General features: G+C 43.9%; 2 protein-coding genes and 1 long non-coding RNA gene across 7 annotated transcripts in view; 1 reads left to right on the plus strand and 2 right to left on the minus strand.

The window, feature by feature from the left end:
* Positions 1–665: 665 nt before the first annotated feature.
* Positions 666–23263, plus strand: LOC311130261. The gene is made up of 3 exons (XR_014613344.1): positions 666–1272; positions 2194–2402; positions 22743–23263. It is a non-coding gene; the product is annotated as an uncharacterized lncRNA (long non-coding RNA).
* LOC311130759 (uncharacterized protein) lies at positions 5293–7657 on the minus strand. Its single transcript, XM_084163553.1, has 2 exons — positions 5422–7657; positions 5293–5337 (listed from the first exon to the last, which is right to left on the minus strand). Exon 1 carries the CDS (start codon positions 7639–7641, stop codon positions 7084–7086), a length of 558 nt encoding a protein of 185 aa, XP_084019679.1. The 5' UTR covers positions 7642–7657; the 3' UTR covers positions 5293–5337; positions 5422–7083.
* Positions 23264–23349: 86 nt separating the features above from the next.
* mcoln2 (mucolipin TRP cation channel 2) overlaps positions 23350–25150 on the minus strand; it is a 105025-nt gene continuing 103224 nt past the window's right edge. For all 5 annotated transcript variants that reach the window (XM_084162967.1, XM_084162966.1, XM_084162965.1 and 2 more), the window contains one exon: positions 23350–24049. In XM_084162967.1, coding sequence (XP_084019093.1) covers positions 24013–24049 — 37 coding nt within the window. In that variant the 3' untranslated portion in view covers positions 23350–24012. The remainder of the gene's footprint in view (positions 24050–25150) is intronic.

Here is a 25150-nt window from a genome sequence, read left to right on the forward strand (position 1 = left end):
GTGTGCTTCTGCCATACCAGTGTTAGTGAATATGCCAAAAGGCCAAACCACATTTAGATAATTATGCTGATACTGTATATAGCCAGCCTGTACCAGTCCCATTTCCCCCACTGGCCAGTATAGGCCCGTGCCTTACCTCCTTCTCACTAAGGAATGTAATGTAGGCAACGTCAATACGTTTTCCAACTTGGTCAATAAGCATTACAAAATTTACTTAAAACGTATAAAACATTTAGTTAACAATGGTAGCTATCTCACTATTTTAAGACTTAGCAACATTGTATTTTTGCACATGACCAAACTTTAACAACAGGACAAATTAAGAGACAGAAACATCACAATGTTCTTTCCATTTTGGCTGCACAGGAGGACAGTGAGGTGAGAGGTTAATGAAATGTCACTTCCTGGTGACCACTCGCTTCGACAAAAATCACCCAAGAAACCTAATTAAACATTTAGTTATCATTTAGTTTTGTTCACTATTTCATTACACATTTAAAATAACAAAAATAGCTAATAAGAAGTCAGAAGAACACTGGGCTGTCATCCGGGAGTGATGTCACGTTGACCTCTCATCTCTCCTCCGCAGTCAAAACGAAAGCAACTGATTTCTGATTAATGTCACGGCCATTGAGGTACAAAAGAACTAGAGACTGCTTCCAAGATGGACGACCACTGTTTTCAACGTAATCTACTAATGTTCGCATACACCGTTTCGTGGTCGCTGCCATCTGCTAAAGCAGAGCCGATAACGCCTGCGCATTAGCCTTCAGTGCGCACTTGAGCAAAATCAATGTAGTCCTGCTTTGTGGCATTTCGCGAAGGGTCTATGTGATACTGATCGCACTATACGTTTTTGTGCGTGTAGATATAGTTGTCTTTGTTCGATAGAGCCGTTGGACGCCTTTCAGCAATGTTCCTATCAGTGGAAGCATTGCTAAATACACAAACGGACACATTTTAACTTGGTGCTTCGCTGTTCGTGCTCTGGCCCTGTCCCTCACCCAGGTGTTGTTTTTTTTTAAAGGCAGGCGGACACTAACAACACAATCCTTTGGGAAAAAACTGACCAGACTGCAATGGCTTCAAGTGATTCCTCTCATCATGAATTCAACGATGGAGCATTTTTTGAGCAACATGGTGACATTCAACCATACATGTTTCAACAAGAATATAGCGAGGAGGATTCGAAGTAAAGAGTTAGATTTAGCTAGAAGTTCAGCTACAGCCGATGCCAGGACTAAGAGGCCAGATGACAAATATGATGGCTAAGTAAGTAATTTTTCCCTGCAACAAGCCACCTAGCTAGCTAACTTTAGTTTATCTGCTGAAACCCATATTGTGTATTGCTGGCTAACTTACTGTGTTACAGTGGGGGGAAATCAAATATATTTTTGTTTGCTAACTTAGGTAGCCAGTCTAGCTAGCTAAGTTAAGTTAACTAACAGTTAAACAACTACAGGTAGCCATATCTATGACAAAAAAATTGGTTTTACAATCGGAGACTTATTGTATTTGTACAATCGGAGACTATTTTTTGTCGTAGATATGGCTACTAAACAACAAGCTACAACGTTACAACCAGCCACCTGAAGCTATGTTTACCAGCAAACGTTAGGCTAGTTAGCCTGGCACCTGCTAAGTTGTTACTATGCACCACGCTTCACATTTGTAACTTGTGTAACATCAGCAACTGTAAATATTTTTACTAGCTAGCTATGTAACATAATTGACGAGGGTTGACATTGCTTATGATTATGACAGTTGATTCATTTCACATTCACAAAAATATAACCAGCCAAACAGATGTAAATAACACTTATTGCCTATCCTGCAAGCTAGCTAGCGAAATTACTAGCTAACAGTGAGGAGATACAATAATACAACAATTTACTGTTGTAAATCTCTAAAGCTGGTTTTACTATAAATATTTGCCTAAGCATGCCTGTTAGACATGGATGTAGCTACAGTAGATACTGTCTGCCTACCTACGTAGGTACATTTGCACAGTGACCACACCGTACAAAGGTTGAGGGTTATGCCATATTTCTTTCTATTAGGCTAGATATTGTTCTAAATGTAATCTGTGCCTGTGCACGTGTATGCATGTTCAACTAGTCTACCCTAATGCTGTTCAACAGTTGTTCTAATTGTGCAATGGAGTATAATTTTTTATATTTTCTTGTCTTACAGACAATACCATGTGGTGCCTCAGCTTTTTCCAGGAGTGCATTCTTGGAGAGAAACAATTCCTTTGCCTGTGTGTGTCATTGTAGCAGAACTGTATCCCGTGAACTGTATCCCCCTCTCGATGGATTTGACATTATGCTGGATTTCAAGCAGAAGATGATTCAAGAGGAGCTGAATGGCTGTTTGATCATGACAACACTCCTCCCATAGCTGTACAAGTATTCCATTCATTTTATTACACTGATTATACTGTATGTTTCTTTGGAATGGCAATCTCATCATGACCACCTCTCCCATCATCTGCTGATCACCAGTTCTCTTAGCTACAGATTGTTACGCCAGATAATGTGATTTAAGCAAAGATTGTTGGTATCCATTACTGGGGGTTGAAGGATAGGTACTGTTTGGTGTATCACAGAGAATGTTCTACCAACCTTATCGATGCGGTCTTCGTCCTCGATTTGTGGAAACAGGAGTCTCATAAAATGTCCGTGTCCAGTTGCAGTTTGAATTTAGAAAATGTTCAGTTATTAAAATAAATAATTGTTTTGCTCCATGAAGTAATCCAACAATGTGTACACTGCCATCTTGTCCATCTAAGTTTTTTCTCATTGATTGAGACAGGTGTCGGCACTTTGGGGTGGACACTCACCTGTCTCAATCAATGAGAGAAGACTTGAATTAGATAAGATGGTGGCGTAGACTTTGTTGGATTACTTAATGGAGTACAGTTGCTAATGGTAGGGGACATATATACAGTGGGGGAAAAAAGTATTTAGTCAGCCACCAATTGTGCAAGTTCTCCCACTTAAAAAGATGAGAGAGGCCTGTAATTTTCATCATAGGTACACGTCAACTATGACAGACAAATTGAGAAAAAAAAATCCAGAAAATCACATTGTAGGATTTTTAATGAATTTATTTGCAAATTATGGTGGAAAATAAGTATTTGGTCACCTACAAACAAGCAAGATATCTGGCTCTCACAGACCTGTAACTTCTTCTTTAAGAGGCTCCTCTGTCCTCCACTCGTTACCTGTATTAATGGCACCTGTTTGAACTTGTTATCAGTATAAAAGACACCTGTCCACAACCTCAAACAGTCACACTCCAAACTCCACTATGGCCAAGACCAAAGAGCTGTCAAAGGACACCAGAAACAAAATTGTAGACCTGCACCTGGCTGGGAAGACTGAATCTGCAATAGGTAAGCAGCTTGGTTTGAAGAAATCAACTGTGGGAGCAATTATTAGGAAATGGAAGACATACAAGACCACTGATAATCTCCCTCGATCTGGGGCTCCACGCAAGATCTCACCCCGTGGGGTCAAAATGATCACAAGAACGGTGAGCAAAAATCCCAGAACCACACGGGGGGACCTAGTAAATGACCTGCAGAGAGCTGGGACCAAAGTAACAAAGCCTACCATCAGTAACACACTACGCCGCCAGGGACTCAAATCCTGCAGTGCCAGACGTGTCCCCCTGCTTAAGCCAGTACATGTCCAGGCCCGTCTGAAGTTTGCTAGAGTGCATTTGGATGATCCAAAAGAGGATTGGGAGAATGTCATATGGTCAGATGAAACCAAAATAGAACTTTTTGGTAAAAACTCAACTCGTCGTGTTTGGAGGACAAAGAATGCTGAGTTGCATCCAAAGAACACCATACCTACTGTGAAGCATGGGGGTGGAAACATCATGCTTTGGGGCTGTTTTTCTGCAAAGGGACCAGGACGACTGATCCGTGTAAAGGAAAGATTGAATGGGGCCATGTATCGTGAGATTTTGAGTGAAAACCTCCTTCCATCAGCAAGGGCATTGAAGATGAAACGTGGCTGGGTCTTTCAGCATGACAATGATCCCAAACACACCGCCCGGGCAAAGAAGGAGTGGCTTCGTAAGAAGCATTTCAAGGTCCTGGAGTGGCCTAGCCAGTCTCCAGATCTCAACCCCATAGAAAATCTTTGGAGGGAGTTGAAAGTCCGTGTTGCCCAGCGACAGCCCCAAAACATCACTGCTCTAGAGGAGATCTGCATGGAGGAATGGGCCAAAATACCAGCAACAGTGTGTGAAAACCTTGTGAAGACTTACAGAAAACGTTTGACCTGTGTCATTGCCACCATCATTTGCAAATAAATTCATTAAAAATCCTACAATGTGATTTTCTGTTATTTTTTTCCTCATTTTGTCTGTCATAGTTGACGTGTACCTATGATGAAAATTACAGGCCTCTCTCATCTTTTTAAGTGGGAGAACTTGCACAATTGGTGGCTGACTAAATACTTTTTTCCCCACTGTAACTTGTTTGTCATAAAATATGGTGTCTCTAGCTCTATTGTGATCTATGAGTAATTAGGGAAAAAACTAAAAGTATTACTTTCATGCGTTTTTGATTGGACACCCTATCATATTTCCTTTAACATTCTGTGTTGTGTCCATATTCTTTATGATATGTGAGGCATGTTTATAAATGCTTCATGAGTGGGAAAATAGAAATGACAGTACTGCATAGAATTCATGCATACTGTAGAACCTTCATGTGTGCATAATGAGACCAATTTAATTGTGATGTGGAGGGCTGTTAATGAGTTACGGAAGAGTTATGATCTTCAACTAAACGATTTGATCCGTGAAATGTACCCTGGGCCCAGTTTTTCAGAAGTTATCTATTTCAGCTATCAGATAGGATTAAATGAATGATTTGTCCATTCTATTCATTCTATTTCTATGCATTTAATCCTGTCCGATAGGCTAAGCGAAATCCAGATAGATAACTTTAGAAAAATTGGGCTCTGAGGATTTAACCCTGTAGGGATCTTCATGCACCATTGACCTCAGTGAGAAAGAGAAGAAGAAAAATAAGAGTGTAAATGTCATGATTTAACTGGATTTGAACCCAAATGCAGACAACTACACCAAGCCAGAGAAGGTTTAACAGGTTTATTTACAATGTTCAATTAGTCCAGGTTTCCAATAATAGGGGAAGAGCAAGTCCAGGTTACAGGGAGGGTAACAGATCCAGGTCAGGGCAGGTGTGGTACCGTAATGTCCTAGTGTCCGTGGTGAGTCCAAAAGGGAGGTCCGGTAGTGGAAAGCAGGATGGTGGTGGCAGGAGTGAAGCGGAGGCAGGAGTCAGGTTCCAATAATCTGTGGCACAGGAGAAACGTAAATAGAACAGGCCAAAAACACAAAGAGCGAAAACAAACAGGTTGAGTCGACAGCGAGACTAACATGGTCGTCTTGACTATGATCTGACGATGAGTGGCAAGTTTGACCGGGTCTTAAAGGCTGAGGTGATTATGGTGAATGAGCTGCAGCTGGAACCCTGACTCCCGCACACCAGACTTCACTCCTGCAATCAAGGACAGACAGAGGGGAGGGGGAGAGCAGAGAGAGAGCTACCTAGCAGCAGTAGGCCTAACAGTAAAGTCAAGGGCCTATACCGGCCGGTGGGAGAAATGGGGCTAGTACAGGCTATATATCAGCATAAGTCAAAACGTGGTTTGGCCTTTTGGCATATTCACTAACAGTGGCGATTTCAACATAAAAATATTGGTGCGGCAAACTCAATCAACAAAGCTGATGATATGCAACAAAACCAGTACACTGGCTACACATTGAATGCACTAATAACCAATCCCAGAAATGAGTTTTGAGCCACACACACAAACGTTATAACATTTGGGTTATCAGTTTATGGCTACTTCCCATATCTTTAGCTCTTATTGCATGGAAGACCACGGTAGTCGAGCATACTTTTAGAGTAAACTAGCTAGCTAGTAATCGGTCTGCAATATTGCGACACTGCGTGCGTGGGTCTGCCTGTCTGTTAAAAAGGGGCCCGGTTAACAATATGCAACTTTTATAACGTTATTCCCTCACTTACATCAAAGACAATCATAACTAACCCTTCTTCTACATGTGGTTCCATGGGTATTACAGTCAGCCATCAAACATCAACAATAAGACAGGTAGCCTATCCACCTCATTTTCGAACGCTTTTGAAACACTGAAACCAAACGCGCGGAAACATATAGGCTATAGGCTACATCTCAATCTCAAGTCTTTGTTCTGTTGCACAATTATGCACCTGGCCTCTCTTCTGCCACAGTTATTCCTTTTAAATCTTGTGTAGTCTCAGGAAAAGCCAGACTACAAAAGCTTATTGGACACTTATACTGAACAAAAATAATAAACGCAACATGTTAAGTGTTGGTCCCATGTTTCATGAGCTGAAATTAAAGATCCCAGAAATTTTCCATATGCACAAAAGGTTTATTTCGCTCAAATGTTGTGCACAAATTTGTTTACATCCCTGTTAGTGAGCATTTCTCCTTTGCCAAGATAATCCATCCACCTGACAGGTGTGGCATATCAAGAAGTTGATTAAATAGCATGGTCATTACACAGGTGCACCTTGTGCTGGGGACAATAAAAGGCCACGAAAATGTGCAGTTTTGTCACACAACACAATGCCACAGATGTCTCAAGTTGAGGGAGCATGCAATTGGCATGCTGTCTGCAGGAATCTAATTTCTCTACCAAATCAAATCAAATGTTATTTGTCACATACACGTGTTTAGCAGATGTTATAGCGGGTGCAGCGAAATGCTTGTGCTTCTAGCTCCGACAGTGCAGTAATATCTAACAATTTCACAACATATACCCAATACACACAAAACTAGTAAGGAATGGGATTTAAGAATATATACATATATGGACAAGCAATGATAGAGCGGCATGGACTAAGATACAGTAGAATATTATAGAATAGAATGCAGTATATACATATGAGATGAGTAGTGCAAGATATGTAAACATTATTAAAGTGACTAATGTTCAATTTCTTAAAGTGGCCAGTGATTTCAATGGGCAGCAGCAGCCTCTAATGTTCTAGTGATGGCTATTTAACAGTCTGATGGCCTTGAGATAGAAGCTGTTTTTCATTCTCTCGGTCCCAGCTTTGATGCACCTGTACTGACCTCGCCTTCTGGATGATAGCGGGGTGAACAGGCAGTAGTTCGGGTGGTTGATGTCCTTTATGATCTTTTTGGCCTTCCTGTGACATCGGGTGTTGTATGTGTCTTGTAGGGCGTGTAGTTTGCCCCCGGTAATGCGTTCGGCAGACCGCACCATCCTCTGGAGAGCCCTGCGGTTGTCGGCGGTGTAGTTGCCATACCAGGCGGTGATACAGCCCGACAGGATGCTCTCAATTGTGCATCTGTAAAAGGTTGTGAGGGTTTTAGGTGCTAAGCCGAATTTCTTCAGCCTCCTGAGGTTAAAGAGGCTCTGTTGCGCCTTCTTCACCACACTGTCTGCGTGGGTAGACCATTTCAGTTTGTCGGTGATGTGTACGCCAAGGAACTTGAAGCTTTCCACCTTCTCCACTGCGGTCCCGTCGATGTGGATAGGGGGGTGCACCCTCTGCTGTTTCCTGAAGTCCATGTTCATCTCCTTTGTTTTGTTTATTTGTTTATTATTTTATTTTATTTCACCTTTATTTAACCCGGTAAGCCAGTTGAGAACAAGTTCTCATTTACAACTGCGACCTGGCCAAGATAAAGCAAAGCAGTGCGATAAAAACAACAACAACACAGAGTTACACATGGGATAAAACAAAACATACAGTCAATAACACAATAGAAAATCTATATACAATGTGTGCAAATGTAGTCAGTTATGGAGGTAAGGCAATAAATAGGCCATAGTGCAAAATAATTACAATTTAGTAAACACTGGAGTGATAGATGTGCAGAAGAAGATGTGCAAATAGAGATACTTGGGTGCAAATGAGCAAAATAAATAACAATATGGGGATGAGGTAGTTGGGTGGGCTAATTACAGATGGGCTGTGTACAGGTGCAGTGATCTGTAAGCTGCTCTGACAACTGATGCTTAAAGTTAATGAGGGAGATAAGAGTCTCCAGCTTAAGATATTTTTGCAGTTCGTTCCAGTCATTAGCAGCAGAGAACTGGAGCGCATACTACGGGTGGGTGTTGCTATGGTGACCAATGAGCTAAGATAAGGCAGGGATTTGCCTAGCATTGATTTATAGATGACCTGGAGGCAGTGGATTTGGCGACGAATATGTAGTGAGGGCCAGCCAACGAGAGCGTACAGGTCACAATGGTGGGTAGTATATGGGGCTTTGGTGACAAAACGGATGGCACTGTGATATACTACATCCAATTTGCTGAGTAGAGTGTTGGAGACTATTTCGTAAATGACATCGCCGAAGTCAAGGATTGGTAGGATAGTCAGTTTTACGAGGGCATGTTTGGCAGCATGAGTGAAGGAGGCTTTGTTGCGAAATAGGAAGCCGATTCTAGATTTAACTTTGGATTAGAGATGCTTAATGTGAGTCTGGAAGGAGAGTTTACGGTCTAACCAGACATCTAGGTATTTGTAGTTGTCCACATATTCTAAGTCAGACCCGCCGAGAGTAGTGATTGTAGTCAGGCAGGCGGGTGCAAGCAGCGTTCAATTGAAGAGCATGCATTTAGTTTTACTAGCGTTTAAGAGCAGTTGGAGGCTATGGCATTGAAGCTCGTTCGGAGGTTTGTTAACACAGTGTCCAATGAAGGGCCAGATGTATACAAAATGGTGTCATCTGCGTAGAGGTGGATCTGAGAGTCACCAGCAGCAAGAGCGACATCATTGGTATACACAGAGAATAGAGTCGGCCTGAGAATTGAACCCTGTGGCACCCCCATAGAGACTGCCAGAGGTCCAGACAACAGGCCCTCCGATTTGACACATTAAACTCTATCTGAGAAGTAGTTGGTGAACCAAGCGAGGAAGTCATTTGAGAAACCAAGGCTATTTAGTCTGCCAATAAGAATGCGGTGATTGACAGAGTCAAAAAACTTGGCCAGGTCGATGAAGACGGCTGCACAGTACTATCTTTTATTGATCGCGGTTATAATATTGTTTAGGACCTTTAGCATGGCTGAGGTGCACCCATGACTAGCTCGGAAACCAGATTGCATAGCGGAGAAGGTACGGTTGGATTCGAAATGGACGGTGATCTGTTTGTTAACTTGGCTTTCAAATACTTTCGAAAGGCAGGGCAGGATGGATATAGGTCTGTAACAGTTTGGATCTAGAGTGTCACCCCCTTTGAAGAGGGGGATGACCGCGGCAGCTTTCCAATCTCTGGGGATCTCAGATGATACGAAAGAGAGGTTGAACAGGCTAGTAAAAGGGGTTGCTACAATTTTGGCGGCTAGAAAGAAAGGGTCCAGATTGTCTAGCCCAGCTGATTTGTAGGGGTCCAGATTTTGCAGCTATTTCAGAACATCAACTATCTGAATTTGGGTGAAGGAGGGGGGGGCAGAGCTGGTGGCCGGGTTAGGGGTAGCCAGGTGGAAAGTACGGCCAGCCGTAGCAAAATGCTCATTGAAATTCTTGATTGTCGTAGATTTATCGGTGGTGACAGTGTTTCCTAGCCTCAGTGCAGTGGGCAGCTGGGAGGAGGTGCTCTTATTCTCCATGGACTTTACAGTGTCCCAAAACATTTTGGAGTTAAATCAAATCAAATCAAATTTTATTGGCCACATGCGCCGAATACAACAGGTGCAGACATTACAGTGAAATGCTTACTTACAGCCCTTAACCAACAGTGCATTTATTTTAAACAAAAAAGTAAAAATAAAACAACAACAAAAAAAGTGTTGAGAAAAAAAGAGCAGAAGTAAAATAAAATAACAGTAGGGAGGCTATATATACAGGGGGGTACCAGTGCAGAGTCAATGTGCGGGGGCACCGGCTAGTTGAGGTAGTTGAAGTAATATGTACATGTGGGCAGAGTTAAAGTGACTATGCATAAATAATTAACAGAGTAGCAGCAGCGTAAAAGGATGGGGTGGGGGGGCAGTGCAAATAGTCCGGGTAGCCATGATTAGCTGTTCAGGAGTCTTATGGCTTGGGGGTAGAAGCTGTTGAGAAGTCTTTTGGACCTAGACTTGGCACTCCGGTAACGCTGCCCGTGCGGTAGCAGAGAGAACAGTCTATGACTAGGGTGGCTGGAGTCTTTGACAATTTTGAGGGCTTTCCTCTGACACCGCCTGGTATAGAGGTCCTGGATGGCAGGAAGCTTGGCCCCTGTGATGTACTGGGCCGTACGCACTACACTCTGTAGTGCCTTGCGGTCAGAGGCCAAGCAGTTGCCATACCAGGCGGTGATGCAACCAGTCAGGATGCTCTCGATGGTGCAGCTGTATAATTTTTTGAGGATCTGAGGACCCATGCCAAATCTTTTCAGTCTCCTGAGGGGGAATAGGCTTTGTTGTGCCCTCTTCACGACTGTCTTGGTGTGTTTGGACCATGATAGTTCGTTGGTGATGTGGACACCAAGGAACTTGAAGCTCTCAACCTGTTCCACTACAGCCCCGTCGATGAGAATGGGGGCGTGCTCAGTCCTCTTTTTTTTCCTGTAGTCCACAATCATCTCCTTTGTCTTGGTCACGATGAGGGAGAGGTTGTTGTCCTGGCACCACACGGCCATGTCTCTGACCTCCTCCCTATAGGCTGTCTCATCGTTGTCGGTGATCAGGCCTACCACTGTTGTGTCGTCGGCAAACTTAATGATGGTGTTGGAGTCGTGCCTGGCCATGGAGTCATGGGTGAACAGGGACTACAGGAGGGGACTGAGCACGCATCCCTGAGGGGCCCCCGTGTTGAGGATCAGTGTGGCAGATGTGTTGTTTCCTACCCTTACCACTTGGGGGCGGCCTGTCAGGAAGTCCAGGATCCAGTTGCAGAGGGAGGTGTTTAGTCCCAGGATCCTTAGCTTAGTGATGAGCTTTGAGGGCACTATGGTGTTGAATGCTGAGCTGTAGTCAATGAATAGCATTCTCACGTAGGTGTTCCTCTTGTCCAGGTGGGAAAGGGCAGTGTGGAGTGCAATAGAGATTGCATCATCTGTGGATCTGTTGGGGCGGTATGCAAATTGGAGTGGGTCTAGGGTTTCTGAGATAATGCTGTTGATGTGAGCCATGACCAGCCTTTCAAAGCACTTCATGGCTACAGACATCAGTGCTACGGGTCGGTAGTCATTTAGGCAGGTTATCTTAGAGTCATTGGGCACGGGGACTATGGTGGTCTGCTTGAAACATGTTGGTATTACAGACTCAGTCAGGGACATGTTGAAAATGTCAGTGAAGACACTTGCCAGTTGGTCAGCACATGCTCGGAGTACACGTCCTGGTAATCCGTCTGGCCCTGCGGCCTTGTGAATGTTGACCTGCTTAAAAGTCTTACTCACATCGGCTACGGAGAGCGTGATCACATAGTCATCTGGAACAGCTGGTGCTCTTATGCATGCTTCAGTGTTGCTTGCCTCGTAGCGAACATAGAAGTGGTTTAGCTCGTCTGGAAGTCTTGTGTCACTGGGCAGCTCGCGGCTGTGCTTCCCTTTGTAGTCTGTAATAGTTTCCAAGCCCTGCCACATCCGACAAGCGTCAGAGCCAGTGTAGTACGATTCAATCTTAGTCCTGTATTGACTATTTGCCTGTTTGATGGTTCGTCGGAGGGCATAGCGGGATTTCTTATAAGCGTCCGGGTTAGAGTCCCGCTCCTTGAAAGCGGCAGCTCTACCCTTTAGCTTAGTGCGGATGTTTCCTGTAATCCATGGCTTCTGGTTGGGGTATGTGCGTACGGTCACTGTGGGGACGACATCATCGATGCACTTATTGATGAAGCCAGTGACTGATGTGGTGTACTCCTCAATGCTATCTGAAGAATCCCGGAACATGTTCCAGTCTGTGCTAGCAAAACAGTCCTGTAGCTTAGCATCTGTGTCATCTGACCACTTTTTTATTAACCGAGTCACTGGTGCTTCCTGCTTTAGTTTTTGCTTATAAGCAGGAATCAGGAGGATAGAGTTATGGTCAGATTTGCCAAATGGAGGGCGAGGGAGAGCTTTGTACGCGTCTCTGTGTGTGGAGTAAAGGTGGTCTAGAGTTTTTTTTCCTCTGGTTGCACATTTAACATGCTGGTAGAAATTAGGTAGAACGGATTTAAGTTTCCCTGCATTAAAGTCCCCGGCCACTAGGAGCGCTGCATCTGGATGAGCGCTTTCCTGTTAATTAATGGCCTTATACAGCTCAGTCAGTGCAATCTTAATGCCAGCATTGGTTTGTGGTGGTAAATAGACAGCTATGAAAAATATAGATGAAAACTCTCTTGGTAAATAGTGTGGTCTACAGCTTATCATAAGATACTCTACCTCAGGCAAGCAAAACCTCGAGACTTCCTTAGTATTTGATTTTGTGCACCAGCTGTTGTTTACAAATATACACAGACCGCCACCCCTTGTCTTACCGGAGTCAGCCGTTCTATCCTGCCGATATAGCGTATAGCCCGCTAGCTGTATGTTATCCATGTCGTCGTTCAGCCACGACTCGGTGAAACATAAGATATTACAGTTTTTAATGTCCCGTTGGTAGGATAACCATAATCTTAGGTCATCCAATTTGTTCTCCAATGATTGAAGATTGGCTAATAGGATTGATGGAAGAGGCAGTTTACTCGCTCGCCGTCGGATCCTTACAAGGCACCCCGACCTACATCCACGATATCTCTGTCTCTTCCTCATGCGAATGACGGGGATTTGGGCCTTGTCGGGTGTCTGTAGGATATCCTTCGCGGCCGCCTCGTTGAAGAAAAAATCTTCGTCCAATATGAGGTGAGTAATCGCTGTCCTGATATCCAGAAGCTCTTTTTGGTTATAAGAGACGATGGCAGAAACATTATGTACAAAATAAATTACAAATAACGCAGAAAAACACACATAATAGTACAATTGGTTAGAGGGCTGTAAAACGGCAGCCATCTTCTCCGGCGCTGTTAGTGCTACAGGATGCACATTTCTGTTTGAAAAAGCTAGCCTTTGCTTTCCTAACTGATTGTGTATGTTGGTTCCTGACTTCCCTGCAAAGTTGCATATCATGGGGGCTGTTCGATGCTAATGCAGTACGCCACAGGATGTGGAGTGAACCAGGGGCTATATCTGTTCTTAGTTTGGAATTTTTTGAATGGGGCATGCTTATTTAAGATGGAGAGGAAAGCACTTTTAAAGAACAACCAGGCATCCTCTACTGACGGAATGAGGTCAATATCCATCCAGGATACCCAGGCCAGGTCAATTAGAAAGGCCTGCTCGCTGAAGTGTTTTAGGGAGCGTTTGACAGTGATGAGGGGTGGATGTTTGACCGCGGACCCATTACAGACGCAGGCAATGAGGCAGTGATCGCTGAGATCCTGGTTGAAGACAGCGGAGGTGTATTTAGAGGGTAAATTAGTCAGGATGATATCTATGAGGGTGCCCATGTTTACGGATTTAGGGTTGTACCTGGTAGGTTCCCTGATAATTTGTGTGAGATTGAGGGCATCTAGTTTAGATTGTAGGATGGCCGGGGTGTTAAGCATATCCCAGTTTAGGTCACCAAGCAGTACGAACTCTGAGGATAGATGGGGGCAATCAATTCACATATGGTGTCCAGGGCACAGCTGGGGGCTGAGGGGGGGCTGTAGCAAGCGGCAACAGTGATAGACTTATTTCTGGAGAGGTGGATTTTTAGAAGTAGAAGCTAAAACTGTTTGGGCACAGACCTGGATAGTATGATAGATCACTGCAGGCTATCTCTACAGTAGATTGCAACTCTGCCCCCTTTGGCAGTTCTATCTAGACGGAAAATGTTGTAGTTGGGGATGGTGGCCTTCCTAAGCCAGGATACAGACACTGCTACAACATCAGGGTTGGCGGAGTGTGCTAACGCAGTGAGTAACTCAAAATTAGGAAGGAGGCTTCTGATGTTAACATGCAAAAAACCAAGGCTTTTACGGTTACAAAAGTCAACAAATGATAGCGCCTGGGGAGTAGGAGTGATACTGGGGGCTAAAGGGCCTGGGTTAACCTCTACATCACCAGAGGAACAGAGGAGGAGTAGAATAAGGATACGGCTAAAGGCTTTAAGAACTAGTCTTCTAGTGCGTTGGGTACAGAGAATAAAAGGGGCAGATTTACATTTTAGTCATTTAGCAGACGCTCTTATCCAGAGTGACTTACAGTTAGTGAATGCATACGTTTTTTTATTTAATTTTTTATACTGGCCCCCCGTGGGAAACGAACCCACATCCCTGCCGGCCAAACCCTCCCCTACCTTGGACGACGCGGGACCAATTATGCGCCGCCCATGGGTCTCCCGGTCGCGGCCGACTGCGACAGAGCCTGGACTCGAACCAGGATCTCTTGTGGCACAGCTAGCACTGCGATGCAGTGCCTTTGACCACTGCGTCACTCCGGGCGTTGTAGAATAGATTCAGGGCATTACAGACAAGGATATGGAAGGATATGAGTACAGTGGAGGTAAACCTAAGCGTTGGGTAATGATGAAAGACATAGCATCACTGGAGGCACCGATTGAGCCGGTCTCCGCGTGTTTGGGGGGTGGGATAAAGGAGCTCTCTGAGGCTGGTTGAGCGGGACTGGGGGCTCTACAGTGAAATTGTATAATAAGAACTAACCGGAACAGCAATAGGCAAGGCATATTGACATGGGAGAGAGGCATAAAGCAATCACAGGTGTTAATCGAGAGAGCTAAGACAACAACTGGTAATGGCGACGAAAGTTTGGGCTGAGGCTAAACAGATAAACAGGACAGATAGACAGGATGGGGGTACCGTGTAAAGGAACAGTCCAGTAGGCATCAGCTGTGCAGCTGAGTGATCATAAGGTCCAGTGAACAGCAATAGGTGAGACCGGGAGCAGTTCGAACAGCTGCACGGCTGTTGATTGCGTGTGCTAGCGGGCCGGGGCTAGCAGATGGATCTTCGTGGTCATCGCAACGGGAAGCCTGTTGAAACCACATCAGACGATTAAGTCGGCAGACAGTCGTGATGGATCGGCGGGGCTCCGTGTCGACACTAGGAGGTCCCGTCCGGTTGACAGAGAGGTAGATAGCCGGGAGATGGGCCTGGCTCGAGGCTAGTTCAAGGCTAACTGGTGCTTGCTTCGGGGGTGGTGGTGATTAGCCAACAACATCCATTTGGTTGCAGCTAGCTAGTTGCGATGATCCGGTGTTAAGGTCCAGTGATTCAGTGATTCCGGCATAAAATCCGATATGTTCTTGGTCGATAGCGCGCTGTGCAGACAGTGCAGACTGGCCGATAACAGTCCAGGCTAGAGCTGGCTGGTAGGTAGTGCAGGCCACGGACAATGGTGAAAACCGCTAACGGTGGCTAATAGCAAGTAGCTAGTTAGCTAGTTAGCTGGCTAGCTGGCTAGTTTCAACTGGAGGTTCTGGATAAAAAGGTAAAATAAATAATAGAATCCGTTCCACATTGGGTGAGGCGGGTTGCAGGAAAGTATATTTAGTTGAACGATGAAAAGTGTGATTGAGAAATATATACGAAAGAGACAAAAAAACAAAAAACAGGCTATTTACATGGACACACTACAGAGTACACGACCGCACTGCTACGCCATCTTGGAAAACATGTACTATGGTGTTGAATGCTGAGCTATAGTCAATGAACAGCATTCTTACATAGGTATTCCTCTTGATGTTGAGTGAGAGGTTATTTTCCTGGCACCACACTCCCAGAGCCCTCACCTCCTCCCTGTAGGCGGTCTCGTCATCGTTGGTAATCAAGCCTACTACTGTTGTGTCGTCTGAAAACTTGATGATTGAGTTGGAGGCGTGCTTGGCCACGCAGTCATGGGTGAACAGGGAGTACAGGAGGGGGCTGAGCACGCACCCTTGTGGGGCCCCAGTGTTGAGGATCAGCGAAGTGGAGATGTTGTTTCCTACCTTCACCCCCTGGGGGCGGCCCGTCAGGAAGTCCAGGACCCAGTTGCACAGGGCGGGGTTCAGACCCAGGGCCTCAAGCTTAATGATGAGCTTGGAGGGTACTATGGTGTTGAATGCTGAGCTATAGTCAATGAACAGCATTCTTACATAGGTATTCCTCTTGTCCAGATGGGATAGGGCAGTGTGCAGTGTGATGGCGATTGCATCGTCTGTGGATCTATTGGGGCAGTAATCAAATTGAAGTGGGTCTATGGTGACAGGTAAGGTAGAGGTGATATGATCCTTGACTAGTCTCTCAAAGCACTTCATGATGACAGAGGTGAGTGCTACAGGGCGATAGTCATTTAGTTCAGTTACCTTTGCTTTCTTGGGTACAGGAACAATGGTGGCCATCTTGAAGCATGTGGGAACAGCAGACTGGGAAAGGAAGAGATTGAATATGTCCATAAACACACCAGCCAGCTGGTCTGCGCATGCTCTGAGGACGCGGCTAGGGATGCCGTCTGGGCCGGCAGCATTGCGAGGGTTAACATGCTTAAATGTCTTAATCACGTCGGCCATGGAGAAGGAGAGGCCACAGTCCTTGGTAGTGGGCCTCGTCAGTGGCAATGTGTTATCCTCAAAGCGGGTGAAGAAGGTGTTTAGCTTGTCTGGAAGAGAAACGTCGGTGTCGGCGACGTGGCTGGTTTTCTTTTTGTAGTCCGTGATTGTCTGTAGACCCTGCCACATACGTCTCATGTCTGAGCCGTTGAATTGCGACTCCACTTTGTCTCTATACTGATGTTTTGCCAGTTTAATTGCCTTGCGGAGTGAGTAGCTACACTGTTTGTATTCTGCCATATTCCCAGTCACCTTGGCATGGTTGAATGCGGTGGTTCGCGCTTTTAGATTTGCGCGAATGCTGCCGTCTATCCACGGTTTCTGGTTAGGGTAGGTTTTAATAGTCACAGTGGGCACAACATCACCTATACACTTCCTGATAAACTCAGTCACTGCTTCAGTGTATTCGTCTAAATTATTTTCGGAAGCTACCCGGAACATATCCCAGTCTGCGTGATCAAAACAGTCTTGAAGCGTGGATTCCGATTGGTCAGACCAACGTTGAATAGTCCTTAGCACGGGTACTTCCTGTTTGAGTTTCTGCCTATAGGATGGGAGAAGCAAAATGGAGTCGTGGTCAGATTTTCCGAAAGGAGGGCGGGGGAGGGCCTTATAACCATCCCGGAAGTTTGAATAGCAATGGTCGAGGATTTTAGCAGCGCGAGTACAACGTTCGATATGTTGATAAAACTTTGGCAGCTAAGTCCTCAAATTTGCTTTATTAAAATCCCCGGGTACAATAAATGCAGCCTCAGGATATGTGGTTTCCAGTTTGCATAAAGTCCAGTGAAGTTCTTTGAGGGCTGTCATGGTATCGGCTTGAGGGGGGATATACACGGCCGTGACTATAACCGAAGAAAATTATCTTGGGAGATAATACGGTCGGCATTTGATTGTGAGATATTCTAGGTCGGGTGAACAGAAGGACTCGAGTTCCTGTATGTTACTACAATTACACCATGAGTCGTTAATCATGAAACACACACCTCCGCCCTTCTGCTTCCGGAGAGATATTAATTCCTGTCTGCGCGATGAACTGAGAACCCATCTGGCTGGACGGATTTCGACAGAATATCCCAAGAGAGCCATGTTTCCGTGAAACAGAGTATGTTACAGGCCTTGATGTCTCTCTGGAAAGAAATCCTTTCCCGTAGTTCGTCAACTTTGTTAACCAAAGATTGAACATTAGCGAGTAGGATACTTCGAAGCGGTGGGTGGTGTGCGTGTCTCCTAAGTCGAACCAGCAGGCTGCTCCGAGTGCCTCTCCTCCGCCGGCGATGTTTTGGGTCAGCCGCTGGAATCAGTTCAGTTGCCCTGGGGAGAGCAAACAAAGGATCTGCTTTGGGAAAGTCGTATTCCTGGTCGTACCAAAGTCGTTTTAGAGAATTTGGAAATATGTCCAACCAGCCTCACAACCGCAGACTACATGTGACCATGCTAGCCCAGGACTAGGGCTGTGGCGGTCATGAAATTTAGTCAGCAAGTGATTGTCAAACAAATAACTGCCGGTCTCACAATAATTGACCGTTAATTAACATAAACACATTTAGCATCTCCTGGCTTCCACGCATCGCATAGCCTACAAGCCACTTATGCAGACCTTTGGAACATCTACATTTTGTAAAGTCTAATAAATCCATGTAATATAGCTTACACCATCACAATAAATCCATTATTTATTTTAGACAGGTCTAAAGAAACATGATATGAAGAAAATGTTGTCTATTTCAGAAGAACAGAATAGCATACTCAAAATTGTCCTTATGTTAGACCCTGATCTGGCTATGCCATATAGCTGTGGGCTACACAAGTTCATTTAGCAGACAAGATTTGCTTAGAATTCTGTGGCATTTTTTGTATTATTTTATAGTATGAAGAATACAATTGAACAGCTGAATAAAATAGAAAGGGTATTTTCTCCAAACGATATGAGGGAGTGCGCACATGCGGCTATTCTGTGTTGAGCGGTTCACAAAAGAAACAGGTCGTCCTACAGTGGGGAAAAAAAGTATTTAGTCAGCCACCAATTGTGCAAGTTCTCCCACTTAAAAAGATGAGAGGCCTGTGATTTTCATTATAGGTACACGTCAACTATGACAGACAAATTGAGATTTTTTTTCTCCAGAAAATCACATTGTAGGATTTTTAATGAATTTATTTGCAAATTATGGTGGAAAATAAGTATTTGGTCACCTACAAACAAGCAAGATTTCTGGCTCTCACAGACCTGTAACTTCTTCTTTAAGAGGCTCCTCTGTCCTCCACTCGTTACCTGTGTTAATGGCACCTGTTTGAACGGTGAGCAAAAATCCCAGAACCACACGGGGGGACCTAGTGAATGACCTGCAGAGAGCTGGGACCAAAGTAACAAAACCTACCATCAGTAACACACTACGCCGCCAGGGACTCAAATCCTGCAGTGCCAGACGTGTCCCCCTGCTTAAGCCAGTACATGTCCAGGCCCGTCTGAAGTTTGCTAGAGTACATTTGGATGATCCAGAAGAGGATTGGGAGAATGTCATATGGTCAGATGAAACCAAAATATAACTTTTTGGTAAAAACTCAACTCGTCGTGTTTGGAGGACAAAGAATGCTGAGTTGCATCCAAAGAACACCATACCTACTGTGAAGCATGGGGGTGGAAACATCATGCTTTGGGGCTGTTTTTCTGCAAAGGGACCAGGACGACTGATCCGTGTAAAGGAAAGAATGAATGGGGCCATGTATCATGAGATTTTGAGTGAAAACCTCCTTCCATCAGCAAGGGCATTGAAGATGAAACGTGGCTGGGTCCTTCAGCATGACAATGATCCCAAACACACCGCCCAGGCAACGAAGGAGTGGCTTCGTAAGAAGCATTTCAAGGTCCTGGAGTGGCCTAGCCAGTCTCCAGATCTCAACCCCATAGAACATCTTTGGAGGGAGTTGAAAGTCTGTGTTGCCCAGCGACAGCCCCAAAATATCACTGCTCTAGAGGAGATCTGCATGGAGGAATGGGCCAAAATACCAGCAACAGTGTGTGAAAACCTTGTGAAGACTTACAGAAAACGTTTGACCTGTGTCATTGCCAACAAAGGGTATATAACAAAGTATTGAGAAACTTTTGTTATTGACCAAATACTTATTTTCCACCATAATTTGCAAATAAATTGATTAAAAATCCTACAATGTGATGTTCTGGATTTTTGATGAAAATTACAGGCCTCTCTCATCTTTTTAAGTGGGAGAACTTGCACAATTGGTGGCTGACTAAATACTTTTTTCCCCCACTGTATGTGTGAAATTTGTTTTGATTTAGAATGGACCATTATCATGCACCTGTCTCGAAACAGGGGCAGTGGAAAAAAATATGTCATCGATCCACTTAAATAGCGAATGGAGGAAACATTTGCCGTGATTCATTTTCACGCCAGCCAGGTAGGCTATACTCCTGTTGTTAAGAGAAGCAATGTACTTAATATTAGGAAAGTTGAGAAATAAATATAGTAGGCCTAGCCTATAGAAAGCTGATGGGATCCTCCTCTTTTTAATAGAGGCCATCACTCAATTTTCTCACACAATTCGATCACATTTGCATTGATGTCAGAGTGATTAGAGGGACAATAGAGTGCTGAGTACCAGGCAGCTAGCAAGTTTGGCAGGCTACTAATGACCATCAGCAGCATCAGAGCTTGAAGAAGCCTAATTACCATGACTAAACGGTCGCGTGGAATTTGACTGCCGTCATAGATCATGACTGCCGGTGTGGCGGTAATACAGTCACCTTAACAGCCCTACCCAAGACCTCCACATCTGGCTTTTTTACCTGTGGGATCGTCTGAGAACAGCCACCTGGACAGCTGATTAAACTGCACAATCAAAGAATTTCTGCACAAACTCCCAGAAGCCGTGTCAGGGAAGCTCATCTGCGTGCTTGTTGTCCTTACCAGGGTTTTGACCTGACTGCAGTTTGGCTTGTAACCGACTTCAGTGGGAAAATGCTCACCTTCGATGGCCACTGGCACGCTGGAGAAGTGTGCACTTTATGGATGAATTCCGGTTTGAACTGTACCGGGTAGATGGCAGACAGAGTGTATGGCGTTGTGTGGGCGAGTGGTTTGCTGATGTCAACCTTGTGAACAGAGTGCCACATGGTGGCGGTGGGGTTATGGGATGGGCAGATATAAGCTACGGACAACGAACACAATTGCATTTTTATAAATGTCAATTTGAATACACAGAGATACCGTGACGAGATCCTGAGGCCCATTGTCGTGCCATTCATCCACCGCCATCACCTCATGTTTCAGCATGGATTTGTACACAATTCCTTGAAGCTGAAAATGTCCCAGTTCTTCCATGGCCTGCATACTCACCAGACATGTCACCTATTGAGCATGTATGGGATGCTCTGGATTGATGTGTACGACAGTGTGTTCCAGTTCCCTCCAATATCCAGCAACTTCTAACAGCCATTGAAGAGGAGTGGGACAACAGTCCACATGCCACAATCAGCAGCCTGATCAACTCTGTGTGAAGGTGATGTGTCGCACTGCATGAGGCAAATGGCGGCCACACCAGATACTTACTGGTTTTCTGATCCACGCCCCTACCTTTTAAGGTATCTGTGACCAACAGATGCATATCATCTGTATTCCCAGTCATGTCAAAAATCCAAAGATTAGGGCCTAATTAAGTTATTTCAATTGACTGATTTCCTTATATGAACTGTAACTCAGTAAAATCTTTGAAATTGTTGCATGTTGCATTTAGATTTTTGTTCAGTATACATTTTAGATTTACATTTGAGTCATTTAGCAGACGCTCTTATCCAGAGCGACTTACAGTTAATGAGTGCATACCTTTTTTTTCATACTGGTCCCCCGTGAAATATAACAAAACCGTTTGACATAGAAAGACCAGATTTTCAGCGGGTTTAAAAAAGGAATGTTTATTAATTATGAAATTATGAAACATATTAACATTCCACCCATGAGGCCACTAGAGGTCGATTTGGTCATTTGACGTCAGGAAAGGGTTTTTAATAAGCAGCGTGCAGTAGGATGCGTTGATCAGTCGATTGACTGGTGCAGGACTGCAGAACGATAAACTTTCCTCTAGTGTGGAAGTTTCCCAAAATTGCGTTGTTTAGAAGGAGTGCAAGGGGCGAATTGAATTATTGCACACGTGCACTTCAGAGTAGGCGTTCCCTAACGGAAATATGCAAATAAATGCTAGAACGCGCCAATAGCATATCACTAGCTCATGCTTGGCTCTGCCCACCTCCTTGCTTGTTCTGCCCACTAATTAATTTGCTCCCATTGGAAACGACAGGCTATGGTCTATCTTTGCTTCTACTGTAAATCAATGGCGCACTGAAGATGGGCTTTTGCTGGCTAGCTCTCCCAGCAGCTGCTGCGGTGACGTAGTCTCCCCATGAGTGACAGCACCCTGAGCCAATCACGCAAAACCAGAGAAGATCAATACACTAATTTCTCTGTCTGCCTCTCCACCACAGACAGCACAGAGCGAGGCTGAAACAGCTGCATTTTGGAGCTGCCTTACCCAACGGAAATTTACCAAAACAATGGTTTAGATCAAGGTTGCGTAACCCCGTATGCTTTTTTAGACCAAGCATTTAAAAAAATATATACAATTTAAATTGTTTGCTAACTGATATGGTATATTGTTGTGACATGAAATAACAGAATTGCAGGCAAATCTCCTGGATATTGGTGGGGGGCCGCCCCACGTGACACATCGCCACTGTTCATTAACACTGGTATGGCAGAAGCACACTTTTGATCCATCATTAAGGTATCTTAATGATGCATCTATTAAGATACCTAAATACTGTATGAGCTCTTGCATAACATGACATGAATGTGCTATAGATTTGCCATTTCATTATCCTTTAATAATTGGGACCCGTTATAACACATTCATGAAATACTTAGTGTATTAAATGCGTTATGGATATGTAGTCAAAGTAAATCGTTACCAAATAATGCATGTACCAGAATCAAACATGCCACTTTATCATTGTCTCGTATTCTGTCAAGCACTCAAGGTTCAGTTTCTGCAAAATGTCTTTACCCTGCTGTCTCAGATCCTGGGAGAGGCGGATACTCACACGTTTTCTTGTCTTTATGATACAGGGAAGAAGACATGCATGCCTGTGCATCCAGGCTCTGTCGTAGCTGGCCGTGACCGGGAGACCCATGGGGCGGCGCACAATTGGCCCAGCATCGTCCAGGGTAGGGGAGGGAATGGCCGGCAGGGATGTAGCTCAGTTGGTAGAGCATGGCGTTTGCAACGCCAGAGTTGTGGGTTCGTTTCCCACGGGGGGTCAGTATGATTTTTTAAAAATATATATATATGCACTCACTAACTGTAAGTCGCTCTGGATAAGAGCGTCTATTAAATAACTAAAATGTAAAATGTAAATATGTGTGTAGAGGCAGTTAATCTTTCAATAATATTGACAGTACATCTTACAGAAGATGTCATATGATTTTTTTTTCTTTATTCCAAAGTTGAATTACTAAGTCTAAAATCATCAAAGGATATATAGGCTACTGTATGTACATGGCGTGAATGGATTATGCAACTTACAGTCTTCCTTTTGCACGCTAGAATGTTTGCAAGTGACTGCATTACTTTTTGTATTTACTGAGAATGAATGGTGGCCTTAGACACAATGGTATTGTGAAATATGGACAAAACAATTGACAAATGATAGAGAAGACAAATTATTTTTAGTAGTGTATTTAGAGATTTATTTTGAACATACAAATCTATGAAAAAATAAAATTACACATTTGTTTCACATTGATATTGCATACATACGAAGTGCATCAGAATCACATAGCAATCGTGCTATGGCCTCCTGTAGCTCAGTTGGTAGAGCATGGCGCTTACCCCATCAGAACCCAAAATATAAGCAATATTGTAAACAAACACTGTATAGCCTCAAAACATGGTTAAAACTTTAATTTTGATATCATGGATGGTTAGTCCTTGCATCCATAGCTCAATCTATGAATTTGAGAGTGGTTACATTTCTCCAGGCCCATCCCTCAGAGATGGGGTGGCCACTTTGTTATTGTTTCAATTAAGGATTCTAACTTTTAAATATGTTCCTTCTCTTTGCTAATACAGAGCCACTGGCTCTGAGCCAGCAGATATTGTACATGGCTTTTGGTTGAATGTTTAAAAGGCAATATAAAAAAACAAACATTATTTGGCACTTATATTGCACATTTGCTCCCCTGTGGAAAATATACAAACTCTGCCTTTAAAAAGCTGCATGGTCCCAAATATTATTGTACAGGATTTCCATCAGGGTTCTTTCCTGTATTTCAGAGGTCCGGGTTCCCAATTTCCAGAATCCTCCTCTTCTCCCAACATTCCCAGGTGTGGCTGCGGTCAGCTGATGAGTACGATGTCATCATCGCTTGGAGCCCTGAAACAGAACAATCCCGTCATATCAATAATCCCAAACAAAAAAAGTTTACGGTCATTCCAGCAAATCTCATTTACTAGCTTCAATCACCCTTAGGGAAAAACCACATGAATTTTACATGTGAACACGTAAAGTAGGCTACCCTTACATGTACAATGTTTTATAATCATCGACTTCGTCTCATATGCATTATTTGATTTGAGCATCGAGGACAAGCAGTGTTTTCCTTAACAAAAATGCTTGACATGAGGAGGACTTGAACCCATGGTTAATGAGCCCTGTCATTTGAGGCAACTGCTTTAGCAAAGTGTGCCACTAGGAAGAAATTATGTTGATGGTACATCATGACAGTTATTTGACAAGTCCATATGGCTCTTCATCTTTTTTTAATGATGTACAATAAACTTAAATGTTGTATTGACCTCTATCTTTTTTCTGTAAAAGCACATGGATGTGTATGAAACAGATGAGCAAAAGTGTGGGATTTTGACATATGCGAAAACGTGCCTTTTGAATTGTGTCTAACGTCAGTAGCTAGTAGCATAGTCAAGGATTAATCATCATGCAATATTGGCACTCTACATTTGAGACAGACCAAGAGGAACAAAAGTAAACCTTGAATTTTGAGATTTTAAATATCCCTCTGGTGGCCAAGGACCTATTTTAAGAAATGCCATTGGTTGGTGGATATAAAGTTTAAGATCTTTGATTTGTATTTGTATTTATTATGGATCCCCATTAGCTGCTGCCAAGGCAGCAGTTACTCTTCCTGGGGTCCATTAAAATTAAGGCAGTTATACATTTTAAAAACATTACAATACATTCATAACAGATTTCACAACATTAAGTGTGTGCCCTCAGGCCTCTACTCTACTACCACATATCTTTAACACAAAATCCATGTGTACGTGTGTATAGTGTGTATGTTATCGTGTGTTTCTATGCATGTGTCTATCTTTGTGTTACTTTACAGTCCCCGCTGTTCCATAAGGTGTATTTTAATCTGTTTTTTAAATCTAATTTTACTGCTGGCATGAGTTACTTGATGTTGAATAGAGTTCCATATAGTCATGGCTCTATGTAGTACTGTGCTCCTCCCAT

The sequence above is a fragment of the Coregonus lavaretus genome, assembly GCF_964263955.1.
Source record: "Coregonus lavaretus genome assembly, chromosome: 6".
Taxonomy (NCBI): domain Eukaryota; kingdom Metazoa; phylum Chordata; class Actinopteri; order Salmoniformes; family Salmonidae; genus Coregonus; species Coregonus lavaretus.